The sequence below is a fragment of the Equus asinus genome, chromosome 17 (assembly GCF_041296235.1).
Source record: "Equus asinus isolate D_3611 breed Donkey chromosome 17, EquAss-T2T_v2, whole genome shotgun sequence".
Classification (NCBI taxonomy): Eukaryota; Metazoa; Chordata; class Mammalia; order Perissodactyla; family Equidae; genus Equus; species Equus asinus.
In genome coordinates, this window is record NC_091806.1 from 14,072,949 (window position 1) to 14,097,888 (window position 24,940).

The 24,940-nt window shown below is 35.4% G+C and overlaps 2 protein-coding genes and 1 pseudogene across 2 annotated transcripts; all 3 read left to right on the forward strand.

Moving 5' to 3' along the window:
- Window positions 1-89: 89 nt before the first annotated feature.
- Window positions 90-938, forward strand: LOC139040866 (olfactory receptor 5D13-like; annotated as a pseudogene).
- An 8,499-nt stretch (window positions 939-9,437) lies between these two features.
- Window positions 9,438-10,382, forward strand: LOC139040867 (olfactory receptor 5D13-like). The gene has a single exon (XM_070488590.1). The coding sequence runs from the start codon at window positions 9,438-9,440 to the stop codon at window positions 10,380-10,382; it is 945 nt and encodes a 314-aa protein (XP_070344691.1).
- An 8,881-nt stretch (window positions 10,383-19,263) lies between these two features.
- LOC139040868 (olfactory receptor 5D14-like) lies at window positions 19,264-20,292 on the forward strand. The gene has a single exon (XM_070488591.1). The coding sequence runs from the start codon at window positions 19,264-19,266 to the stop codon at window positions 20,290-20,292; it is 1,029 nt and encodes a 342-aa protein (XP_070344692.1).
- Window positions 20,293-24,940: the final 4,648 nt, after the last annotated feature.

A 24,940-nucleotide genomic window follows, 5' to 3' on the forward strand; every position in this document is an offset into this window, starting at 1 on the left:
CTGAGCTTTCTTGTCTACCTACACAGTCACTGCAGTGGGGAATTTGGACATGATAATAATCATCAAGATCAATCCAAAACCACACAAGTATGTACTTTTTTCTCAGCCAATTGTCCTTTGTAGGCTTCTGTTGTTCCACTATAGTTACACTTAAACCATTCTAGAACTCAATTGTGGAAGACAGAGCCATCTTTTTCTCTGGTTGCATTCTACAATTTTGTTTTGCTTGGATATTTGCTGTAACAGAAACTTTCATGTTAGCAGCAATGGCCTATGACCATCTTGTGGCAGTTTGTAACTCCTTGCTTTATACCACTACTAAGTCTCAGAAGCTTTGTGTGCTGCTGGTGGCTGGGTCCTACTCATGGAGTATAGTGTGTGCCCTGACACTCACATATTTTCTTCTTGCATTATCCTATTGTAAGTCTAGTATCATAAATAATTTTTTCTGTGACCACTGTGTAATTGTTTCTGTCTCCTGCCCACACCCATATATCAGCCAGATGCTGTGTTTTATTATTAACATATTCACTAAGGGCAGCAGCCTGATGATTATTCTGCTGTCCTATATATTCATTTTTATCACTGTTATGAGGATGCCTTCTGCAAGTGGGCACCAGAACACTTTCTCCACCTGTGCCTCCCACTTGACTGCCATCACCATCTTCCATGGAACCATTCTTTTCCTTTACTGTATCCCTAATCCTAAAACTTCTTGGTTCGTAGTTAAAGTGGCTTCTGTGTTTCTCACAGTAGTGATTTCCATAGTGAATCCTTTGATCTACAGCCTTAGGAACAAAGATGTGAAAGACATATGCAGAAAATTACTGTCACAAAATTGCATTTTTACTCAACATAATATTGTTAGATTCATTATTTTATTTCTGAAAAAATTGATTTGCTATGATACGGATTATTCACCTCTTGTAGCCCAATAGATAATTCCAATCATTTAATCAATAGGCTGTTAGTTAACATATCTGTGGCAGTACGCTTTATGAGTTTGTATTTTTGCATACTTTTTTGTGAAATAGATCTAAATAACATGGAAACCAAAATTTTAAAAATAAAACTCTTGGACTATATTTTGCAATATTTGTAAATTATTTTTAAATGCTTTATCATATAGTGTAATTATATATGTGTGTTTCCAAACTAAAACCAATTCTCAGTTCATCAAATATGTGCAGATCTAGAATAGTTCCTTAGAATTATAATCGGGAAGCTCATACTTCAGAGATGGCTTTAATAAATGCTTAAACTTACTGTATCTTGTACAGCAACCAACCTTTTGCTATTTATTGTATTGAATAGCAAAAGTTGACTTTTATTCATGAAAATTATAGCTTGCTGACGAACAAACAACATTGAATAAATTATTGTTCTGCTTTCCCTAAATTCATATCCTAGTTTATTTAAAAAAATTTAGCAATAAAGGCGGAAGGTTATTAGGGTAATAGAGTCTCAAAATTGGCTCAAGCATATGAGGTGATTTAAATTTCAACAAACACGCTATTATAATTCAATGGAGAGATGATTTTCAACAAATAATTCTGAGGTAACTGGATATTCATATGAATAAGTGAGATGTAACTTTTACCTCACATTATACCTAACTAATAACTTGAATTAAATGAAATGGATCATAGATCTAAACATAAAAATTAAAACTAAAATATTTTAGTACAAATCACAGAAAAATCTTCTTAAATTTGTGGCAGGAATTTTTTTAGATCAAACGCAGAAAGGATGGATCATCAAAAACATTGATGAAAGAAACTTCATCTACATTAAAAACTTTTGGTAAAATTTTCCTAATGTTGAAAGACGCCATTAAGAAAATAAAACTGTAAGCCACAGAGTATGAGTAAGTATTTGCAATATATTTTTGACAGAGGATTCGTATGTGGAACATATAGAGAACTCTTTATACTCAAAACAAGAAGACAAAAAATTTACTTCAAGTATTGGCGAAATATTTTAGCACTTGACAAAACAAGATATACAAATCATCTATAAACACATGAAAAAATGCTAAACATCATCAGTCATCAATGAAATTATTATTAAATCCACAATGTGACACCACTGAATACTAGTTAGAATGGCTAAAGTGAATAAGACTGAAATGCCAAGTATTGGTGAAAATGTGGAGCAAGTAGAATACTCATACATTTCAGATGGGACTAAAAGGTAAAACGACTTTAGAAACAGTTTATAGTATCTTAGGAAGTTCTGCAAACACTTGCCACACAGCTCAACAATTCCTTTGCTAGGTATTCACTCATGAGAAATGAAATTCAATATTTTAACTTGGGAGAAAATGGTTCTCTATGGTATATGCCATAATACTCGAAAAGGAAAATAGCAAGGAGAGTATCGTTTATGGATATTTTTGTCCTTCTATGAACTGTTTTTGACTTTGTCTTTTAAAAAGTGATTTTCCTAGAAAAGGTGGATTTTTGTCCATGAATAGCTGTTTCCGTAAACCTATGAAGGGTAAACAGGAAATGGCAGAAGAGATATGGAAAGATCTTGTCTCTTAACGTAGAGAGATATTTATTATATGTGCACTCACACACATATATAAATTTATATATAACTAAATAAATTATGATACAGTATACATATACTTGTTAATATATGTAATTCTTCTCCTGCATTACAATTTTGATGACCTCATTATATCTATGTTACCAAGCCTTTGAGAATGTACCGATAAGGTATAACTATCTCCTCACGTAATCGTCCTTTTGAGGTTCAAGGTGAGAGTTTAGTTTGTACATAGAATAATAGTTTTCAAATTGCTATTATTTCTGAGAAAAAACCAGACCCTGCTGATACGAGTCAACATCTGATCAGGACAAGAAAACAGCTGTTCTTGGTTTTTAAAGAGAGAGAAATTAGAAGAGTGATTTGTCTTAAACGTACTGGAAGGATCACTGGAACGATTGCTGGGGTATAAGGGGAAAAGAGATATCCCAGAGATAAGTAAACAAGCCCATCAAAGTGAGCAAGCTGGAGGGAAAAAAAAAGTTTTCTCAAGAGTCAGCCATTCTATTGTCCTTCCTGCTCCTTGAGTTGGCTGGAGTATTGATTGAGACCTGACAAGTGTGCGTCTCCTTCAGATATGAAAAGCTGATAATGACTGAGCTCTACTCTCTGAAGTTTGAGTTTAGCCGTCTCTCCTGCTACCCAATGCAGCTTAACAGGCAGACAAATATTGTGAGGGGAAAATAATCAAGATTTTGTGGAAGGTCTCAATTCTCTTGTCAGATTTGTTCTCCTAAGCACCATGACGTTTGTGTAGTACTTTCAATCTGCCTTTCTGGTTCAGATCCCCAGCCCTCCATGCAGAATATAAAAAATGCCCTGTGGGAAGAATTCATCATTACCTTGAGGTCTCTTAAGTTTTCAATTTTCAATAAATTCTTGTGTGTCCACAAAGCATTACTGGATTCTTTGTTTTCTCAGTAGTCCCCCTCTGAAAACACCAAACCTGGAACTTAGCCTTTTCCCCAAATCAGAAAATGTGTACAGTGAAGGAAACAGCTGATGACTGCCAGCTCACCAAGGAGGGTCTCTTTCCATTTTGAAATTTTAATTATCCAGTCCTAATTGTTTTAATTTTTCATTCAAACATTTTTTTTTGCAATTTGCCTTTTTAAAAATGTTGTTTCAGGGGAAATGTTGATCTGCAATGATCTTCACTCTCCTACTTGAAGCAGAAGACCATGACTGATTCTCCAATGAAGAATGGAAGGTAGAAGACAATGAGTGACATTGTTACATTGGTGAAGAAAATAACTTCAGAACTATGATCTTGTGTCTAAGAATTATTCTTTAAAAATATAGATAGTGCAAAGTCTTTTCAGGTCAAAAAGCTAAAGGAAGGTCTTCAGTGGATTTACAGTAAAGGAAATCATAACAATAGTTCTTCAAGTAGAAGGAAACCAGATGGATCTTGTAAAATGACCGTATACTATGGAAAACTCAACCAACTAGTTCCCCCTGAGCAGATGAATGTGGCTTATGGGATATGGTATGCAATCATTGACTTGGCAAATGTATTCTTTTCCTTTTTAATTGTAAATGAAAATCATAAACAATTCACATTACCATGGGATGGATAAAAGTATTTCTTTAAAGTTTTGTTCAGGGCAGTGTGAATTCTCCAGCTCTCTGTCACGATATGGTTTGAAGAAATCTCTGCAACCTGAACATGCTGCAGAACATCACACCAGTCCATTACATTGATAGCATCATACTAACCAACAAGATAAACAAGGAAGTGGCTTGTATGATGAAGGCTTTAGTACGAAACGAAGGAAAGATGAAATTCAGGGACCTGCCACTTCAATGATGTATTTAGGGGTGAAGTAGTCAGAAACATTCCAGGGAATCCTTTCCAAAATAAAAGACAAATTATTGCATCGTCTGTCCTCTACCAGAAGTGAGAAAGCACAACTCTTGGAAGACCTCTTTTAAGTTTTTAGAGGCAACACATTCCACACCTAGGAATACTGCTCTAACTGTTTTACCAAGTCTGATAAACAACCCTTAAGATAATTGATTACAACTTTCTGGTGTATCTACCTTTGTGTAGTCTCCTCCAATTGTGTGCACATGAGACCTGTGACTTGCTTCTATCCAATACCATATGGAAAAGGTAAGGGGATGTCATCTCCTTGGTTAGTTTCTGTTATATAGCAAAATGAATACTCCTGCATGTATAACTAAAGTCCAAAATCTGTTCTTTTCTAGTTAGTTAAATGGGAGTTTATCCTGGGTGGCCTTAATTTAATTAGCAAAAGCCCTTGAAAGAAAAACTGGGACCTCCCTGAGGTTAGAAAGATTCTTCTTTTCTAGCTTTGAAGAAGTAAGATATGTTGTGAGAGGGCCTACAAAGAAGACCATGCAACAAGGAACTGCAGGTGGCTTCTCGGATCTGAGAGTAGTGGCTGACCAACGGCCAGCAAGAAAATGGGTACCTCCGTCCTATGTATGCAAGGAAATTAAATATGCTCCAAACTTGAGGGGCTTGGAAGGGGACTTTTCCCCTCTTGAGCCTCCTATGAAACCACAGCTCTGACTGATGCCTGAATTGTAGCCTGATGACACCCTGGAGAGTCCAGAAAACCCAGATAGGTGGTAACTAGACTGTGTCCTCTAGAAACTGTGATATAAAAATATGCATTATTTTAAGTCACTGAGTAGGTGGTAATTTATTATGGAGCATAGAAAACTCATATACCATGTGACACAGACGGTTGCTAGCTTTGAATGACACTGGGGCAGAAATTGGCTGCAGAGCTAGTCCAAGGTGCAGAGGTCAGTGGTGAGAAGCAGATACAGTGTGGAACTCACACCAATCCCAATGGGAAAATAACAATGCAGATCCCTCAGATTCTGGAGCAAGGCCATGTCATCTACAATAAATAATCCTATGCCTTGTGATAAATAGCCTCTGTTGTGTTAGGGGTTCCTGGTAGAGCCTGTCATGTGTTAGTCAAGTTGCCAGGGGCCCAGGGAATGCATAAGTGCAACTAACTGGGTGATATTTGGGTGTGGTGGAACCAATGGATTGTCTGACGTTCTGATTTCGGAGTTAAACGTGCTTCCAAAATACATTTGTCATTTTTAAGAAGGTATGGACACAAAAGGATTATATTATTCAACTGTACTAACATAAGCTTACAAGAGCAGATTGCCCATATTTGTAACAAAATGCAAATTAGTTCCAGTGACGTGAATCAATGTTTCCAGGGACAATAATGATTACTTTATATTAAATGCAAAAGACAAAATCCAAGTTACGTTGTTTATGTATTTCAAGACACACACATAATTCATAGAAAAAGACAGAAAAATCATGCAGCAAATATTAACAGAGGTTCTCTCTGAATGGTTTCATTTCAGCTGATTTATCTTTCCCTTTGCCATTTACTTTAGTAATCACGTTTTCTAAGTCAATTTGTATATTTTCTACAATTCATATTTTAAAAGAAATTCATGAGTTGGCTTCATGAAGAATTATCTCCAACAATTTAGAAGAAATTACATTCTTGTAAAATGTCATATAGGAGAGCATTCAATCTAATTTCTGAGTTTGTGATATAAAAAGAAACAGCTCAATAAGAATTCTCTAGGGTCTACATCCCTGAGGTCATGGAGGAGTACATAAGCCTAACAGTTTGCTCCTAGGAGTCAGATTCAGCTTCCAAATCTCTGTCTCTCTCTCCCTCCTCTTTCTTTCTCTCTCTGATTTGTTCTGGATATTAATAAAGATACTCTCATCACTTTAATTAAAATTTATTGTGGACTCCTGATACACTTACAAACTTCTCAATATTTTAATAATGTTTCAAGTTTGAGTAAGGACTTCATTAGAGACCCTTAATAATAGAAACGGAAACTTCAGGTGAGTTGGTTTCAGGTTGGGTGATCCATCTTGTGTTACCTTTCCCTTATATGGGGGACATTGAGGTCCTGCAGCCTTTGAGGATGGGAGCATTCTTTGTTAGTCTAAATGCCATAATGTCTCCTGAGTTCATCTTCCCAAAAGCTCAAGTTACTGAATTTTGATCTCTTCCCCCTTCCCTGTGGTATCATCTTGATTTTGGCTTTGAGGATACTCACCATGTGCCTAGCATAGTAAAGTCACACTGAAAATTTTTAAAAGAGTATTATAAGATCAGAGAATGTCCTCAAACTCTCACAATCTTGTAGAAAGGAGATAACAATAATATGTATAAAGAAATAGTGAACACAATATATCACGAAAATTTTGATTTCCTAATAGTAATGTCTGCAGGTAAACTAAGATTGCTGGAATGAAAAAGGAACTTTTCTTGGTGATAGTGATTTTCATTTACAGCTTTATATATTGCAAGTGCTACATAAGTATACTAGAAAAAGAGGACGTTCCAGGTGAAAGAAGAGAAAAATCAAATAAGCCAAGGAATAAAGGAGCAAAAGTTCTTCACTATAAGCTGAGAATATCAGCATGATTAAAGAAGATTGAGACTAGGGATCAACTAGTGTACAGCTTTAGGTAGAACGGAGTAGACACATTTAGAATTAGCTAATAGGGAGAAATCAAAGTTTTTGGAGCCAAAGACTATCATAATAACCATAGAAGTCAAGGGAAGAGGAAGCTGATGTTCTCACAGTGCAAGCTAGCAGCACTACAGGGAAGTTGGCTGTGCCTCAGCTGCCATAATCCACCTGAGTAATGATTGCAGTTTGCTAAGTCTCCCACAGGCACCAAACTTAGATTCGAAAGGGAGGACAAAAGAATCATATAATAATGAGAAAGCAAGCGAAAAACAGACAATTTATTGAAGGACAGTAAGGGGTGAATTAAGACAAACAGGGTGAAGAGGAGATCCCAGAAAGGGAGCTGAGCTTCACTTTGATGTCCCAAATTGTACCCACATGTTCATTACTGCCCGCCTTGGCCCTTGATCTATTTCTTTGATTTTTAAAAATAATATAAGGATTTGAAAGTACCAATTAGTCATAGCACTAAGAGTTAAATGGGGAGGGTGAAGAAACCTACATCTCCCAGACTCCACAATTGTCAAACTCTGTGCTAAGTATATTAACATCATTTCATAATTTAATACTTATAAATCTATGAAACATGTATTATGCCCTTATTACTGATAAAGAAGTTGAGGCTCAGAAAATTCAAGGAATTCACCAAAGATAACTCAGTAAATGACAATGCCTGGAATTGAATTTAAATCTATGTTTCAAGTCCATACTTCTTTCATTATGCTGGTCTGTCGTTAGCTCTTTGCCACTTTCCAGCCCATTCTCTTTTCTACATGTAGGAAATACATTTTTTTGAGTGTCAAGAAAGCGTTTAGTAGGGTCATCCCAGTGGCGCAGCAGTTAAGTTCGTTCGCACTTTCCACTTCAGCGGCCCAGGATTCGAGGGTTCAGATTCCAGGTGTGGACCTATGCACTGCTTTTTAAGCCATGCTGTGGCAAGCGTCCCACATATAAAATACAGGAAGATGTTATCTCAGGGCCAATCTTCTTCAGCAAAAAAGGAGGATAGGCAGCAGACGTTAGCTCAGGGTTAATCTTCCTTAAAAACAAACATAGACAAACAAACAAAGCAAGCATTTAGCTACAAATGAGTTAATAGCTTCTTTCTACCTTGACCTAGTCAGACAGAACTAAAATAGTGTCTTCACCTATAGGAGTCCTGCTAATAGTCTTTTATTAACTGAAACATTTCAGACATGTGCTTCTTGTTATTATAACCTTATTTTTAAAAATATTTTTAAATGATTAAAGATAATTGTGTGCTTATGAGCCACTTGAGAATACAGATGCTTTTGTTTTCTCAAAATGACATATACAAATATAACAAAGATTACATGATTCAAAACAGGCTAATCGCATATGTAGCTTTTAACCAAAACCAATGTTTGTACCACCAGAAATTTGGAGGATGATTATGTAACCATTAGTGTTTATTACCATATCATTTATCAAGAATATAGAAAATATATATTAGAGAATATAGAAGGCTTGAGCAAAACACATTATAAGTTATTCTCCAATTCAGATTTTCTCTGAGTATTTAATGTTATAATATTCAGAGAAAAGATATCAGATTAAAAAATAATAATAGAAAGAAGATAACGATCAAGGAATCTAGATGAGCACGTTGACAGCATCAGTGACATTAAGTGAGACAAACTTTAGTAAGAAAGAAAATACAGGAGTGAGGGAACAGCATGTCATAAATGCAACTTCCACATTTTATCAGGTTTCTATATTGTTTTTAGAACACTAAGGCCGTTACTGTAGCATCAGGATAAACCAAAGGAAAGCCTGAAGATACACAGGGCTATACTTCCTTCGACGTCTATATATTTTTTTCACAGCTTGAAAATTCTTGTGGTGACTCATAAATGCTGCCTTTCCTATGATCCTCAATTTGAATATTATAACTCTAGAAGTATGATTGCCTCTAATGCTTTACTTCTCCTGATTGCTCCCTTATAAATTTTTGTGCTTAATTTATTTTCATTGTTATATTAGTGTTATTAAAAAAACACAGATCTTCAGAACGATAGAAGTGTGAAAGACACATATTTTTCTACAACAGTGTAGAATACTATTCTGTCTAACCCTACACTTAATTCAAATTCTGGCACTCAGGTCAACTTCAAAACCCAACTTATCACTAACAAGCTGTGTAACCTCTAGCAAGTTGCTTAACTTATATATGCCTCAATTTCCTTGTGTAAAATATGGAGCTACTTGTTTTACAATTCATGGTGGTATTTGAAGATCGAAATTAATATATTGTAATGTGTTAGCACAATCCCTGCCACATGGTAAGTGTTATATAAATATACTACCACAACTACAATTTTTATTATCATTATTTCAGATTTTCTTCAACAACAATCATGTTGCTAGCTGAAGGAAATCAGAGTGCTGGAACCACATTTACCCTCTTGGGCTTCTCAGAATATCCAGGCCTCCAGGTACCCCTGTTCCTGGTATTCTTGACCGTCTACATGGTCACTGTGGTGGGGAACCTGGGCATGATCATGATAATCAGTATCAGTCCTAAACTCCACACCCCCATGTATTTTTTTCTCTGCCAATTGTCCTTTGTTGATTTTTGTTATTCCACTACAGTTACACCCAAACTGTTGGAGAACTTGGTTGTGGAAGACAGAACTATCTCTTTCATAGGATGCATCACACAATTCTTCTTGGCTTGTATATTTGGGGTGGCAGAAACATTCATGTTGGCAGTGATGGCCTATGACCGCTTTGTGGCAGTTTGCAACCCTCTGCTCTACACAGTAGTAATGTCCCAAAAGTTCTGTGCATCATTGGTGGCTGGGCCCTACACATGGGGTATAGTCTCTTCTCTGATACTCACATATTCTCTCCTGGCATTATCCTTTTGTGGGTCTAACATAATAAATAATATTTTCTGTGACCACTCAACCATTGTCTCTATCTCCTGTTCTGACCCTTACATCAGCCAAGTGCTTTGTTTTATCATCACCATATTCAATGAGGCGAGCAGCCTAGTAATCTTCCTCACTACTTATATATTCATTTTTGTTACTGTCATAAAAATACCTTCTGCTAGTGGATGCCAAAAAGGCCTCTCCACTTGTGCCTCCCACCTGACTGCAATTGCCATTTTCTATGGGACTATCCTGTTCCTTTATTGTGTACCCAATTCCAAAAACTCATGGCTTACAGTCAAATTGGGTTCTATATTTTATACAGTGGTGACTTCCATGCTGAATCCTCTGATCTATAGCCTCAGGAACAAAGATGTGAAGGAGAGTGTCAAGAAATTAATGAATTACTCAATACAATTTTGTTGAAGATTTGTATTTCCAAAAGGAATTTTATTGAATATATTGAGATTGTTTAATGCTTCTAGTAGAGATGATGATTTAAATTATCTAGTCAACTTACCAGATTTTTAAATCTATTGTAATAAACTAGTTATTTGATCATTTGACTTCTATTCACTTCAATGTTTGGTGAAATATCTGTGAAGTAACATAAATGTTGTGGGTGGAAGTGTCCCCAAAATATCCGTGTCCACCAAGATGCTCAGAATGTGATGACATATAGTAATAGTGTCTCTGTAGATGTAATAAAGGTAAGGATCAAGGTGAGATCATTCTGGATTAGGATGGGCCCTGAATCTTATGAGTGAGTCTTTATAAGAGACAGTAAATGACACATGGAGACACATAGGGAAGAAGCCTTTGTGAAGATGGAGGCAGAGATTGATGTTTGCTGCTACCAACAAGGGGGCTCCAGGATCCAGCAGAATCTAGAGGACACAAGAAAGGATTCTCCTCCAGCATTTTCAAAATGAGCATGGTCCTGCCAGCACATTCATTTCAGGCTTCTGCTCTTGAGAACCGTGAGGGAATAAATATCCATTGTTCAAGCCAACAAGTTTTTGCTAGTTTACTGCAGCAATGCTGGGGATTTTATTTAACAGTAAATATCAGACCATTAAATCTAAATCTGTTGAATCCTATATTGGTGTGGTAAATCATTTTTAAGCCATTCTTCCATTATATTTAAGCAATGAGAATGTCAGAGTTACAGTGGAATTTTGAGACACTGTAGCTAACTAGGAGTGTGAATATGGAAGAATTAGCAATGAGAATCTGGAGGCACTATCTCTAAGATCTGGCACAGTTATTTACTCCTTTTTCCCAAAGGGTGTCTTGTACTTGTATTATAGTACAGGAAGTGATGTTAAACATGATGCTTCCAAATATATAAAAATATTGTTTTTATATGAATTTCTGGAAGGATTACCAAGGGGACCAAAAATGAAAAGTTCATAGTTACTAAATTCAGATATCTCACAATCTGATGTGCCAAACTTGATTCTGTAAATTCTCTTTACTAACAATAAATATCATAATACATTTTAAAAGTAGTTTGTATAATCCTTGTTTTGCTTTAAAATGTTAATCTTTGGTTAATTACACATTTCACCTGCATGGCATAGCTTCATCTGGCAGACAAATATGGCATGGTTTCAACTGTTTTGATTGAAAAATCCTCTATATTTATTATTCTTTTGTTAATATTAACCCGGTGACTGACTCTGTTAGAGAAAATCAAAATGTTATCTTTATTTATCTCTTGCTAATCATGGTTTGTATCACACAAGGTTCCCCGGTATACGCACTGTGCAGATCGCCAATGCTGTTGCTCTGTCACTTTAGTGATTAAATAGTAATTGCATCTTAAGAGCAAGTGTGTTCATCTCAAATAAAACTTTCTAACTTCACCTTGTACTATAAGGGTATACCACAAAACCTTGTCTTATACGTGAGAATAAATAGGCAATTTTAAAATACAAAAAAACAGATACTTTACTTTTAATTTTCCTTAGCTATAAAACAGAGATTCCACGTAATTTTATCATAATATTCTGACCAATTGCCAATACACTGTAAGGCACATTTTCCATATAATCCTGCTCAAGGTTTGTTCACACTGGGAAATGAAATAGAAACCTTTTCATTTCAATTCCACCAGGGAGACTTAAATGTTTCTCTCTCTTTCTGTGTGTGTGCGTGTGTGTGTGTGTGTGGTGGTGTAGAATATATACACTCCCCCTTCCAAGAGGCTTATAATAAATTAAGCATTGTCAGTTGTTACCCTTGAAAGCGAATTTTTTTATTACATACTTTGTGGTACAGTGGCCTGTATATGGAGAAAGGGTAAATTGTCTTTGGCCTTGCATTTCTGAATAAAAGAGGAAAGAAGATGACAACACAGAAAAAGGCAGAAAAAAATATTTGAGTATGTTCATTTATTTATTTTTAATTTAGTGGAATATCTTGTCAAAGCACAAGAATATCCATCAAACCTAAGGTAATCAAAACAAGAGATTTTTCAAATGTTTTTATTCCTGCAAGTCATCTAGGGGTGCTATAAAATGAAGATTTGGGTGCAGTGGGGGCCAAGAGGCTACGTTCTAATAAACTTAAAAGAGATCTTCCTATTATCGGCCATTGGACCAGAATCTAAGTAGCAAGTGTCTAAACAAACATATTTTTATTTTGGATAAAATTCAGCTGGTGTAGAATCATGTCTAATTGTGTATGGAGTCATTAGGGAGCCTGTAATGTGAACTCCTTATTTCTCCTTTCTTCTATTGGCAACAATTGGAATAATAATGAAAATAATATTATTTATGAAATTTTAATAATCACACAAACTTTACAACAAGCACAATTTTATAAAAATATGAAACATTTAAGTTAGAGAAATAAAATTTTCGTAGTCCTTGTAGTCCTGGTATACTCTTCATTTTCAGTTTCTTTGAATAGTTTACCTTTGCAAACTCTCTGCAAAAGTGAGCCAGGGAGACAACAGTAGGACAAGAAGGCAGAAATGCAGGAAATACTATCAGTCAGGGCTTCATAGGACATTTTAAGAACTTTGGCTTTTAGTTTGAGTGAAATAGGGAAACACTGCAGGGTGTTAGAAGAGTGATATGATCTCATTTAAATTTTATAAGAAATACTCTGGCTGATGCTGAGAACAAACCCTGAGAGAAGAGAGAGGTAGAAAGTGGAAACCTGTTAGGGGACTATATAATGTACAAAAGGTGATGATTACTGCTGTTCTCTCTTTCCTCTTAAACCACATGCAATTCTTCAAAAAAACAAAAACAAAATCTCATTCTTAGCAGTGCTAGTCTATAACCACTTCCTGGATGTTTGTAAGCTTCTGCTTCACATGGTTGCCATGTCACAGAAGTGGTACTCCATCCTTCTGGCTGGATGCTACATTTGGGCACTGTCTGTAACCTTACGCTCATTCTCTCATTGTATTGGTTATTGTGAGTCCAACAATTAACATATTTTTTATGAGTGTTTTGTTTCCGTTTTAGACGCTGTTCACTTCCTCCAGATAATTTTCTTTTTACTTTAGCTAACTTTAATAAATGAAGAATGCTCATAGTCATCACTTCCTAGCTTTCATTTTCATCACTATCCTGTAGATACTTACCACCTGTGGGCATCACAGAGTACTCCCCACATCTGCCTTCCAGCTCACCCTCATCCTTTCTCTCTACATTGGGCCCAACTCCAAAAACTCATGGGCAATTGTTAAGTATGGTCTGTGTTTTATGCTGTGCTAATCCCCATGCTGAACTCATTGACTTATAGCTTGAGGTATGAAAATATGAAAGAGGCTGTGAGGAAGTTAATAGATAGGCTGTAAAATATTTTAGTACTCAATCTAATCTTAATAAATATATTTCTATGAAATTATGTGTTTATTCAAATGTCACCTTCTCAGAGAATCTTTCCCTGAAAACCTAATCTAATGAGATAGTCACTTCTTAGCCCTCTAACCTGGTTTATATTTTTTCATAGCAATAGATGATATTTTAAACACATGCAATAACTTATTTGTCTGTTATTTGCGTATTCCAGTAGAACATAAAATCCAAGAGGACAGAAATTTCTTGTATTATTTTTGTATCTTATTTCTCTATTGCCTACAAAAGTGCCTAGAAACACATCATGCCTTCAATGAATACTTACTGGATGAATAAAAGAAGGAATGAAATAAGAAGTTCAGACTAAATTGACAATATTTAGTATTACACCCTGTTTACCGACCTTGGGTGATGAACCTTCAATGAATATGGCCCCCACTTGAGATTCTAAAGGCCAAAAAACAGAAATAATATAATCAAAGGTGACCTTGTTTGTTTATAGGAATGCTTCTACTGCAGATTCTTGTACTGTGAAAAATATGTCTTTGTCTAATTTTAAGTATTTAGTTTTAGTTGGATATTATATTACCACTTGACTATCCTACACTTGTCAGAACCACAAAAATGATGCCTTTATCATCAACAGTATCTCTCATAATTAGGTTTGAGCTTAATTTTTTTTAACTGTATAGGTTCAATTTAGACATCTTTCTCTTTCAGAGCTTAATTCAGATTACAGAAAAATTCAAGAGTTTATTCAGTATTATAGTTAATATGACAGGAAATTTTGGTTCATTTGGATTGCCAGACTCAGAAACTCAAAAGTGTAGGGTTCTGTATATAATTGATAAGTAATAACCCCCGATTAGAATGATCCTGGTTCACAAAGATGAGAGAAATTTTTTAAAGTTTGAATTAAGTGCCAGAATACTTCTGAATCATCCCATCTATTTCTGGCTAAGTTGCTTTTGGGCACTGGCCAAGTGATAATTCTTGCCTATAGGAAAGATAGAAATAATGTATCACTACCATTAATCTTGAAGTATAGCATCTCAAAAATGCTTAGGTTTCAGGAATAATTCACAAGAAAAAGGATCTGAAACATGTAAATACTCTACAAAATATCAGTGGAATCTCTCTGTAAGCAAAATATACTTGCCTGCTATATTAATGTTTCTATTAAGAATTCTTATATAAGTTGGCTTCTCTTAAGACAAAATACACCTTTAGGGTATTATACTAAGTGAAATAAGTCAGAGGGAGAAAGTCAAATACCGATGATCTCACTCATAAGTAGAAGATAAAAATCTACAGAGAAATTGAAATATATAACACTGTACACCTGAAATTTATATAATGTCATAAACTGGTGTTTGTTTATTTTTTAAAGATGGTACCTGAGCTAACATCTGTTGCCAATCTTCTTTTTTTTTCTTCTTCTTTCCCCAAAAGCCCCCCAGTACATAATTGTACACTCCAGTTGTAGGTCCTTCTGGTGTGCTACGTGGGAGGCTGCCTTAGCATGGGCTGGTGAATGGTGCCACGTCCGTGCCCAGGGTCCCAACCGGCAAAACCCTGGGCTGCCAAAGTGGAGCAGGTGAAGTTAACCACTCGGCCATTGGGCTGGCCCCTAAACCAGTGTTACTGCCATAAAAAAAAAGAAAAATAAGAAAAAAGAAATGAGAATTTCTTTATGATGCAGAGCAAGCCAACATTCATAAAGCAAAATAAATGTTACCACATTAAAATTAAAGCATATTCCCCTGAAACACAAGGCAACATTGAAAAGAGAAGCTTTAGAATAAGAGAAAAATTTTGCAACATATTTAACTGACTAACGATCAATATCTAAAATATAGAAATATCTATGACAAATTAAAGAAAGTAAATAAATGGTGATAATTTTTTTTAAAAAATTATATGAAAAAATCATCTTCAGTTCACCCTTGTGCATCCTCCAAATATTATTTTCTGTGTATATCATGGCATGAAAATCTGTGGCAAACCATTGCTCTTGAGAAACTCAAGCACATATGCCAAAAAAGAGCTGTACAAAATAGTCTGCAGCTGCACATTGTTTGTAATGACAGAAATGGAAATAGTCTAAATAGGCATGAAAAGAGTGATATAGGGCCAGCCAGGTTGCCTACTGGTTAAGTTCAACATCCTATGATGTGGCTGTCCAGGTTCGCTTCCAAGGCACACACATACAGCATTCACCTGTCAGTGACTATACTGTGGTTGTGGCTCACATACAAAAGAAAAGAGGAAGATTGGGAGCAGATGTTAACTCAGGGTGAAACTCCTTCAGCAAAAAAAAAAAAAAAAAAAAAAAAAAAAAAAAAAGGAAGAAAAAGTGATTGTAGTCATACAATTGAACACTGTATAAGTTAAAGTGATTGCATTCAAAAATATACCAGTTGGCTGTAAATCTCAGAAATCTTGCCTAATATCATTTAAATAGATCAAAAGTAAAATGCACTCTATATATTGGTTATGGATATTCACGAATAATAAATAATATCATGGAAATGAAAATCACCAAATTAAATATGCTGCTTATCATTGAGGAAAGAGAGAAGGGAATGAAATGGCACAAGGTTATGAAAGAGTCTTTAATCCAGTCTGCAATGTAACGTTCTAAAAAATAATAGGTAAATGTTCATTTGTTTCAACTCAGTCTCTCAGTGCTTTAAAGTTGAAAGTAGCTAGAAGCATATTTCACTTCTTTTTGCTGAGGGAAAAAAAAACACCCCAGGACTTAGTGGCTAAAAACAATTTGTTACTTCTCACCATTCTGGGGGCTGAATGCATGATTCTTCTGCCAGTCTCACCCGGGCTCATCTCGTGGCTGCAATAATTTGGGAGCTCTACTGGAGCTACAACTTCTAAAATGGTATCATTCTTTTGTTAGGTGTCTTGGTGCTGGCTGTTGGCTTGGGTGCCTCAGTATTCTCCCACAGAATCTCTCATCCACTGGTAGATTACACTGGCTTCCTTGTGTGGTGATCACAGAACAGTGTTTGAAGAGATTAGAAGTGGAAGCTGTAAGGCATCTTGGTTCCTCTACTCCAGAATCTATTTAACATCACCTCCACATGTTCTTTATCAAAGTCACAGTTCCAGCTTAATGGGTTCATCACTGAATTCCCTAGGGAAGCATCACTCCTCTAAACTAGTAGAGCTCATTGGTCCACTTATGGGAAGCAGAGATTTAGCTGGTGGTCATTAAGAATAATAGGGGATAGCTCCACTCCTATTTCCATCCTGAACCCATAAATTCTGGGTCCAATAAATTATTGGAAAAACAGCAGTATATACTGGTTTCAGATTTAGAGCATATAGCACATTCTGGAAGCAAGTATTCCATCTCTCTAAAGTATTGTCAACGGAGTTTTTCCTATAACTGAGTTTAAAAAATCTTCTTCCAGTGTTCCAGTGACACTTCTTGAATTTCTGAATACTAGATGAATTTTCTTTCACAGCTGTCTTTCAGGAACATCCCAAGGCAGGATTATTGTTCTGCAAATGTCCACGTTTGTGTGGTGTAGGGTTGTAGTGCTGCAAATGTCCATTTTTTGTGCGGTGCCAGCATATCATGTAGAATCATCTGAAAATAAGGCCCCGATTCTTCCTTCCATATTCAGTTTGTAGTAGGGAATACCTTATGAGGCTACAAGTTCAGGCTGTGAAACAGAAAGCAATACAACAAGAGTGTGGACCATGGTCATCTGTACCACTTGCTCAGTAACAGGAGCATTGTTGACTGCTGTGCACGCCTAATATTCTGGATTGGTGAGATAGAAAACAGCCAGTTCATGATGGAAAGTGTAGGTTGCATAGTAACTTAGTAGCCTATTGTCAATCATTCAGTCTCTATTAGGGTCAATTAAAAAGTCAGAAGCTGTTTTCCAAAAGGTGATTAGTTTTCCGCAGAGGAAGTTATTGCTTTAAAATCCTGAAAGTCTGATCTGTAACTCACTATAGAAGTTTATACAAAGTTATGAACAACACTTATCTGCAAATACACTTGAAGAACAATCACATATGCTGAGTAATATGACCTATTTAGCACAGCAGCTGGCATGACAGACTGGACTTGTTAGAACTTTCTCTTGTTTGGAGATTCATTCAAAATGGACAACCCTTTGGGTAACTTTATAAATGGGTTGGAATAACCTGCCTAAACTAGTATATGCTGCCCTCAAAATCAAGAAGCCAACTGAATTTTGTTGGAGATAAGGCATGATTTGAGAAATACCGCCTATTTTAGTTTGGTTGATGTCCAAAGGACATTTTAATTAGGTGCAAACAAGGCCTGGTAATCAATTTCAAGATGCAATTTTTCTATGTAATTTCAAGGAAATTCCAGTCGTTAAAAATGGTACAAGGTAACTAGCATTTGCCTTAATTACTTGTTTTGATTCTTGTGAGGAATATGTTGCTAATGATTCTCCAGAGTTTGAGTCCCCAGGGCTATCTAGTTGAATGTAAGAGCCTTGGCGCCCCAGTTATACTCAGCTTACAGAGAAACAGGAGGGTAGTGGCCTGTTTCTCTGCAGCAGGGAAGCTTATTCAAGTTTTCTATGAGACAGGTAAAATATTATTTTCCTGATATGGTAACTGGGGTCTTCTATTTTTTTTTGTAAGTCACTGTAAATGTTACCCAATTCTCAGTGCAATAATATTAAAGACAGAAGTTAATGCTCATGGAAATATTTGGCTTCAAGTCTATTGGCCAACATTTCATGAGGAATAGAATAAACTTTCCACCTAGGAATGGATATTTAAATATCTCTTTATATGCATCTTAAATTGGTATACAAACTTTCACAAAAATGAGAATTACTTAGTTCTGAAAGTATTCTTACCTGATCAATCTTCAGAACATTAAGAGAGATCTATACAATATCTAGGCTGCAACAGAAGCTAATCTTTAGACTATAAACCCTAATAAACTTCACACTACCCTGATAAGTCGGAAGGTTCTCCTATGTTCCTCAACCCTCAGCAGCTAAGCTAGTCAATGAGAGGTGTAGCCTTTACTGAACAAAAGGTGCTAAAATTGGATTGATAGCCTCTCTTCCTAGATTTCTCTAACATTTTAAATTATTCCTAAAATAAAAGCATATTATCTTGAAGATTTTAGTTGATCTGTGTGTATAGGCAAAATACAATAGCAATATATGTTGTTCTTTGAGGCAATCAGTTCACATTTTTTACAGACTCCTTAACTAGTTTAAGCATTTATGTGCAAATATTTCTGATCAGTTAGGTGCATGCTATGCTACTAGCCAATGTGTGGATGTGCACACTACAATATAAGAATTTCTTATGGAGACACAAATTGCAATGGAAATGCAAAGATGTTTCAGAGACTCAGCTTGGTTTGGTATATCCATAGCAGTTATCTGCATGAGGCATGTTCTATATGGACAAAACTAGCACCAATAACTCTTCTCATATTCTTTTCACTACCATAGAAAGTCATGACTTGTTTGTCACTCACGTCCATAAATCTTCTCTTTGACAGAAACAACTCTCTTCTTCCACCCCCTTCCTTTAACAGCATTGTGATGATGGTTGCAAGAAATCTAAGTGTGGAGACAACTTTTGTTCTCTTGGGTTTCACAGATTACCCAGAGCTTCAGGTTCCTCTCTTCCTTGTGTTTCTGATCATGTATGTTATGACTGTAGTAGGAAATCTTGGGATGATAATAATCATAAAGATTAACCCAAAATTTCACACTCCCATGTACTTTTTCCTTAGCCACCTTTCTTTTGTTGATTTTTGTTACTCTTCCATTGTTACTCCCAAGCTGCTTGAGAACCTGGTCATGGCTGATAAAAGCATCTTCTACTCCAGCTGCATGTTGCAGTACTTCCTGTCCTGCACTGCTGTGGTGACTGAGTCCTTCTTGCTGGCAGTGATGGCCTATGACCGCTTTGTGGCCATCTGTAATCCTCTGCTTTATACAGTGACCATGTCACAGAGGCTCTGTGCCCTCCTGGTGGCTGGGTCATACCTCTGGGGTATGTTTGGCCCCTTGGTACTCCTTTGCTATGCTCTCCAGTTAGATTTTTCTGGACATAACATAATCAACCACTTTTTCTGTGAATATACTGCTCTCATTGCTGTCTCAAGCTCTGATATACACATTGCACACCTACTGCTCTTCGGTTTTGCCACCTTCAATGAAGTGAGTACTTTACTCATCATTCTTGCTTCATACGTATTTATTTTTGCGACTGTACTCAACATCCCTTCTGCCAGCGTGCGTCACAAAGCCTTCTCCACCTGTGCCTCCCACCTCACCGCCATCACCATCTTCCACGGGACTATCCTTTCCCTTTACTGTGTGCCCAACTCCAAAAACTCTCGGCAAACTGTCAAAGTGGCCTCTGTATTTTATACAGTAGTCAACCCCATGTTGAATCCTCTGATCTATAGCCTGAGGAATAAAGATGTGAAGGATGCCTTCCAGAAATTAATGGTAACAAGAGTCCTATTTTCCTGAACCAATCTCAAAAGATGTTTTTAATTTTAAAAACAATGGAAACAGAGCCCTAAACCTATAGCATATATTTGCATGAGGTTTTTAGTGGTAACTGTGACATTAATATATTGTGAATTGGTATACTGAAATCCCTTGGAGTTATTTGTGTTGTATGTCACTGAAGTATTGTGTCTTTGTTGGGAGATATAGATAGATATGATGTGTGATAAAAGTGGGGGTGATGCTTTTCTGACACCTTCATTCCTTGGGTTCTGTGAATTCTCTGAAAGCACAGTCTTATGCTTTCTTACAGTCAGCTTATGCTGAGAAGTACTTTCAGCAAGGACAGTTACATCTATTGTTTAGGTGATGACATAGAAGTTGAAGAAACTAGCCTAGAGATGAATAAAATGGTTAATTTAAGACAGGAACTCAACTCTGATGACTCTAAATCTAGTGCTCTTTCACTGTAGTGCCTCTGAGGCTATGAATCTGAGAAACCACAAGGATTAGTTTTGTCCTTCAGAAAGGATAATCTCTCAAGTCATTTCACTATACCTAGATTAATTTTGGCTATTATTACTCAAAAGACTGCATTCCAGGTACTATGAGGTCTAGAAATCTCTACAAGTGTTTTCTAGTCTAGTCTAGTTCATATGCATTAGGACCAAGATGAATGTAATATGCATTTTACCTGGTAATATTGAGGAATCATGTTTCAAAACTTCTGTACCAATGTTTATATGAATGCCTAAATGAGCACAAAGGTCTAGCAACAAACACTCTAAAAACTTAAGCAAATTATAACAGGAAGGCTAACTCTATAGAATTCAAAATAAATTACAAAGTTCCTTCTATTAAACGATTGTGATATTGGAGAAAATAACCATATGAGAAAAAGATAAAATTACATCTCTTCCTTATTTCACACAGCAAAAGAGAGTTCTAAAAACAAGTTTAAAACTTAGATTACGTGAATATACGAAACTTCTTGGCCAAAAAACAGATAAGAAATTAAAATGGCAAATGAAAAGCTGAGAAAAAGTCGCCACTTATGTCCAATATAGCAGAGAAGAAAATGAAAATACTGTAGAAAATAAACATGATATAATAAAATAGTCTATATAATAGAATGCAAATAGCCCATAAATATATGAAGAATTATTCAACCTCACTCATAATAAATAATAAAAATACAAATGAAAACTGCCCTGAGCTAATATTTCTCATCTATCAGAATGGGAGAAATCCAAAAGTATAATGACATATCCTGTAAGTGAATCTTCAGGGAAACAGACATTTTTACACATTAGCAGGAAGGTAGCATGTTACATGTGACTTGAAATAATAGAAGAATTACGTATGCATTTATCCTCTTTCTAAGCATTCACTGTTCTGGGAGGCTATTCCAAAGATAAACAAAATATATCTAAATAACATAATCACAAGCATTATTGATAATAACAACAGACTGGATAAAATCCAATATGAAGGTGGTTGATTAAGCTATGGGTCACAATAAAGAAGTATACAGCTGTGAAAATGGAAAGAGGGAGGTTTCCATAGATTGTTGTAGAATGTCCCCCCAGAAATTTTTCTTAATTGAATAAAGACAACACACTGAAAAGTTTTTATAGTAAGATAAGTTCTGTGAGAGAAGTAGGAAAAATACAATGAAAACTAATAAAGATAAGAGGAGATGAAAGAAATCTTTCGGGAATGTACATTACAATATAGCCCTGATTTGTTGGAAATGCAATATTGTGCATAGTTGAAAAAACGTATATTTATGTCAAAAAGTAAACAAAAATATCTCTAAAATTTGAAAACAAATGAGTCTAGCTATAATGGTTACACATAGCCACAAAGTGTAAAACATTTTCCATAAAAGACTTTAAACAAAGCAATTTGAGTCTACCTCCTATTGCGCAATATTTATTTTAGCATAAAGTGAATAAATAATTATTGAAATATCATTGAAACAAAGCTTGTCAGCATAATAGAAGAGTTACAGGTCTAAAGTAAGGTAAGGTAAGTACAAAACTTTCATCTTATTTTGAAATCGAAATTTAGTTTGAAACAATTTTTTTTCTCAAAAAAAGTACCACTCATAATGACAACCCAATGGCAATGAACATTCCTATTCCCAAAATTTTCTCTAAAAGGAAATCTTTGCTCTCTAAACAGAACCAGAGTTTTCTAGACAAATAGCTGATTTGAAGTCTGAGGAAGAAAATGTAATGAGCCTGGAACAACCTAATTTTCCAGAAAGCAAGAATGCTGTGAATGGCTAGTTCGCTAGTGGATCATTTCAAAGAGAGATAGGAGGCAATTTCAAAGGGCTCACACAGGATTTAGTTAACATAAATTGAATATTGACTGAAATTAATTTATAGGCATAAAATGTGTTTAAATCTAAAAATTTTAATCTAGATACTAAAAAAGAAAAAATAAATTATTGGTTGCTTTTAATGGTTGCTGGGGTATCAATTCATAACGCTGAAAATTGGCAAATAAAGGAGATTAACATTTTTTCTGTCTTTCCTTTATGAATTGTATTTCAGGGTTACCTAATAGTTTATGAGGGGAAATTCAGAAGAAATAAAAGCAGAAAAAAGAGCAGAATTAGAAATTCACAATTTTAGAACACATTAAAAAATGGATCAGGGCAATGATTCCAATAGCTATTAAAGTCATTAAGTGAAAAGTTGATGGGAAATGTTGAAAGGAAATAATGATTCTGACGCTACATGATCTACAGATCAGACTAAGCAGCACTAAAGGTCAGACAACTAGTTAACCTATACCTCACAATTTGAAGCTACTGGCCTTAGTCAGAACCACCTGTGAAGAAGTCTTGCCTAAAAGAAACTAAAGACTCAACCTGAACTGATAAAACTTCCTGAGTATCAGTGTAAAAGTGCTGGTGCAGAACAAGGCAAATGACGACGAAGCAATAAGCCAAATACAGAACATACAGCATTCTACAAATGTTCCAGCTTTTCCAAAACTTACCTGATCACACATATTTCTACAGTCTCATACACACACACACAAAGGAAGGTATACATAATACACAGAGCAGAATGTTACATAGTAAAGACAATTTAATTATACCAATCAAATTTGTTTGATTCTTGGCTCAAACTAACTGTGAAAATATAACTTTGAGACAATTGGGGAAATTTAAACATAGGTTTGGCATTACATTATATAATAATCTGTTATTATTTTTGTTAGGTGCAATTTTGGCATGAATGTTTAATCAAATGTTTATTTTATTAGTGATTGCGTTTTTTGTAAACTCCTATTACTTACCTAGTTTTCTTAGCAAGTAGATTGATTGAGAAATATAATACCCTATAAGTAGAATTATATTTTAAATGACTCAAATTTATAGAGTTGGCAGGCTGGGACTCAGTGTCCCTAAAATGTCTTGACACTTCAGGACAAAGAACAGTAAACAAGGTCCTGTTTTCCAAGCAACATGCAGCACTTTTGGCCAAAAATACATTTGGGGCAGAAAAAAATCAGTGTAGCAGTTCTCATAGTTCCTTGTTTTGAGGCTTGTAGCATTGATTGAAGTATTTTTTGTTTCCTTGAATATCTTCAAAAGACAAAGTTTTAAAATTATATAGATAAAACTTTTTTAGTTTTATCATCCAGATTATTTCTGCAGATCTGAATTTATTTAACAGTAATTTCTTAATGAAATGTACTGCAAAAGTATTCAACTAATGTCATCGCATACTTCGTTATTGTGCTAAGAAATACCAACATAGTGACATAAACACAGCTTTAAAGGAAACCCATAAATATACCCATATAGGCTTCCTCTTTTTCTTTCTGCCATAAATAATGTTATTCTGAAATATCCAAGTTATATTTTTGCAAAACAGGTTTAGAAAGCTTGGAATATCACAACAAATTGCAGAATTACTGAGATGCATAAAAAAAGCTGACTGTTTACTTGAAAACAGGCTGTATTTGCTATTCCACTTGGCCCAAACTCAACCCTCCTCCCCCAGGTATTTCCATAATTTGCTCTCTCACTTCCTAATGGTCCATATTCAAATAGCACCACACTAAGGGCTTTTTTGACCTCCCTATTTAAAATGATGCCTTCAATTATATATTTTTGCATTTATAATTACTGGAAAATGATTATATATTCATCTGGTTTTTTGTATTCCCATTAAATATAATTGTTTACAAAGGGATATTCTTTCTCTTTTTCCCCAATACCTAGCTCAGGATAAACCTGTAATAAATATTTATTGAATGAATGAATAAATGAGCAAGTATGTATCCTCATTACATACTGAACCTTCTTTTCCTGGTTTCTAACTAGAGATAGAAAATTCAGAAGAGTGGACATTTCTTTTGGTTTATTTTTCTTTTCTTTTATTTTGACTGCCCAGTGTCAATAATCACTTCTAAAAACACCCTTATTGTTTTCTGTGACCTAACCTCTCTGCATTCACTTTCCTCATAGTTCTGATAAGTTTGGTTCTATTCCCAGTTCCTTAAAAGTCCATATTTATCACTCAGTAAAGATTGATGGTACACTTACTTTGTGCTGATCTAGGAGGTTGGAATATATCAGTGAACAAAGCAGTCAAAAATCTCTGCTTTCCTGGACGTTTATTCTGGCAGGAGAAACAAACAA

Excerpts from the sequence above, each read along its gene's own strand:
- LOC139040867 (XM_070488590.1), top strand. The coding sequence starts at position 9,438 with ATGTTGCTAGCTGAAGGAAATCAGAGTGCTGGAACCACATTTACCCTC.
- LOC139040868 (XM_070488591.1), top strand. The coding sequence starts at position 19,264 with ATGACTTGTTTGTCACTCACGTCCATAAATCTTCTCTTTGACAGAAAC.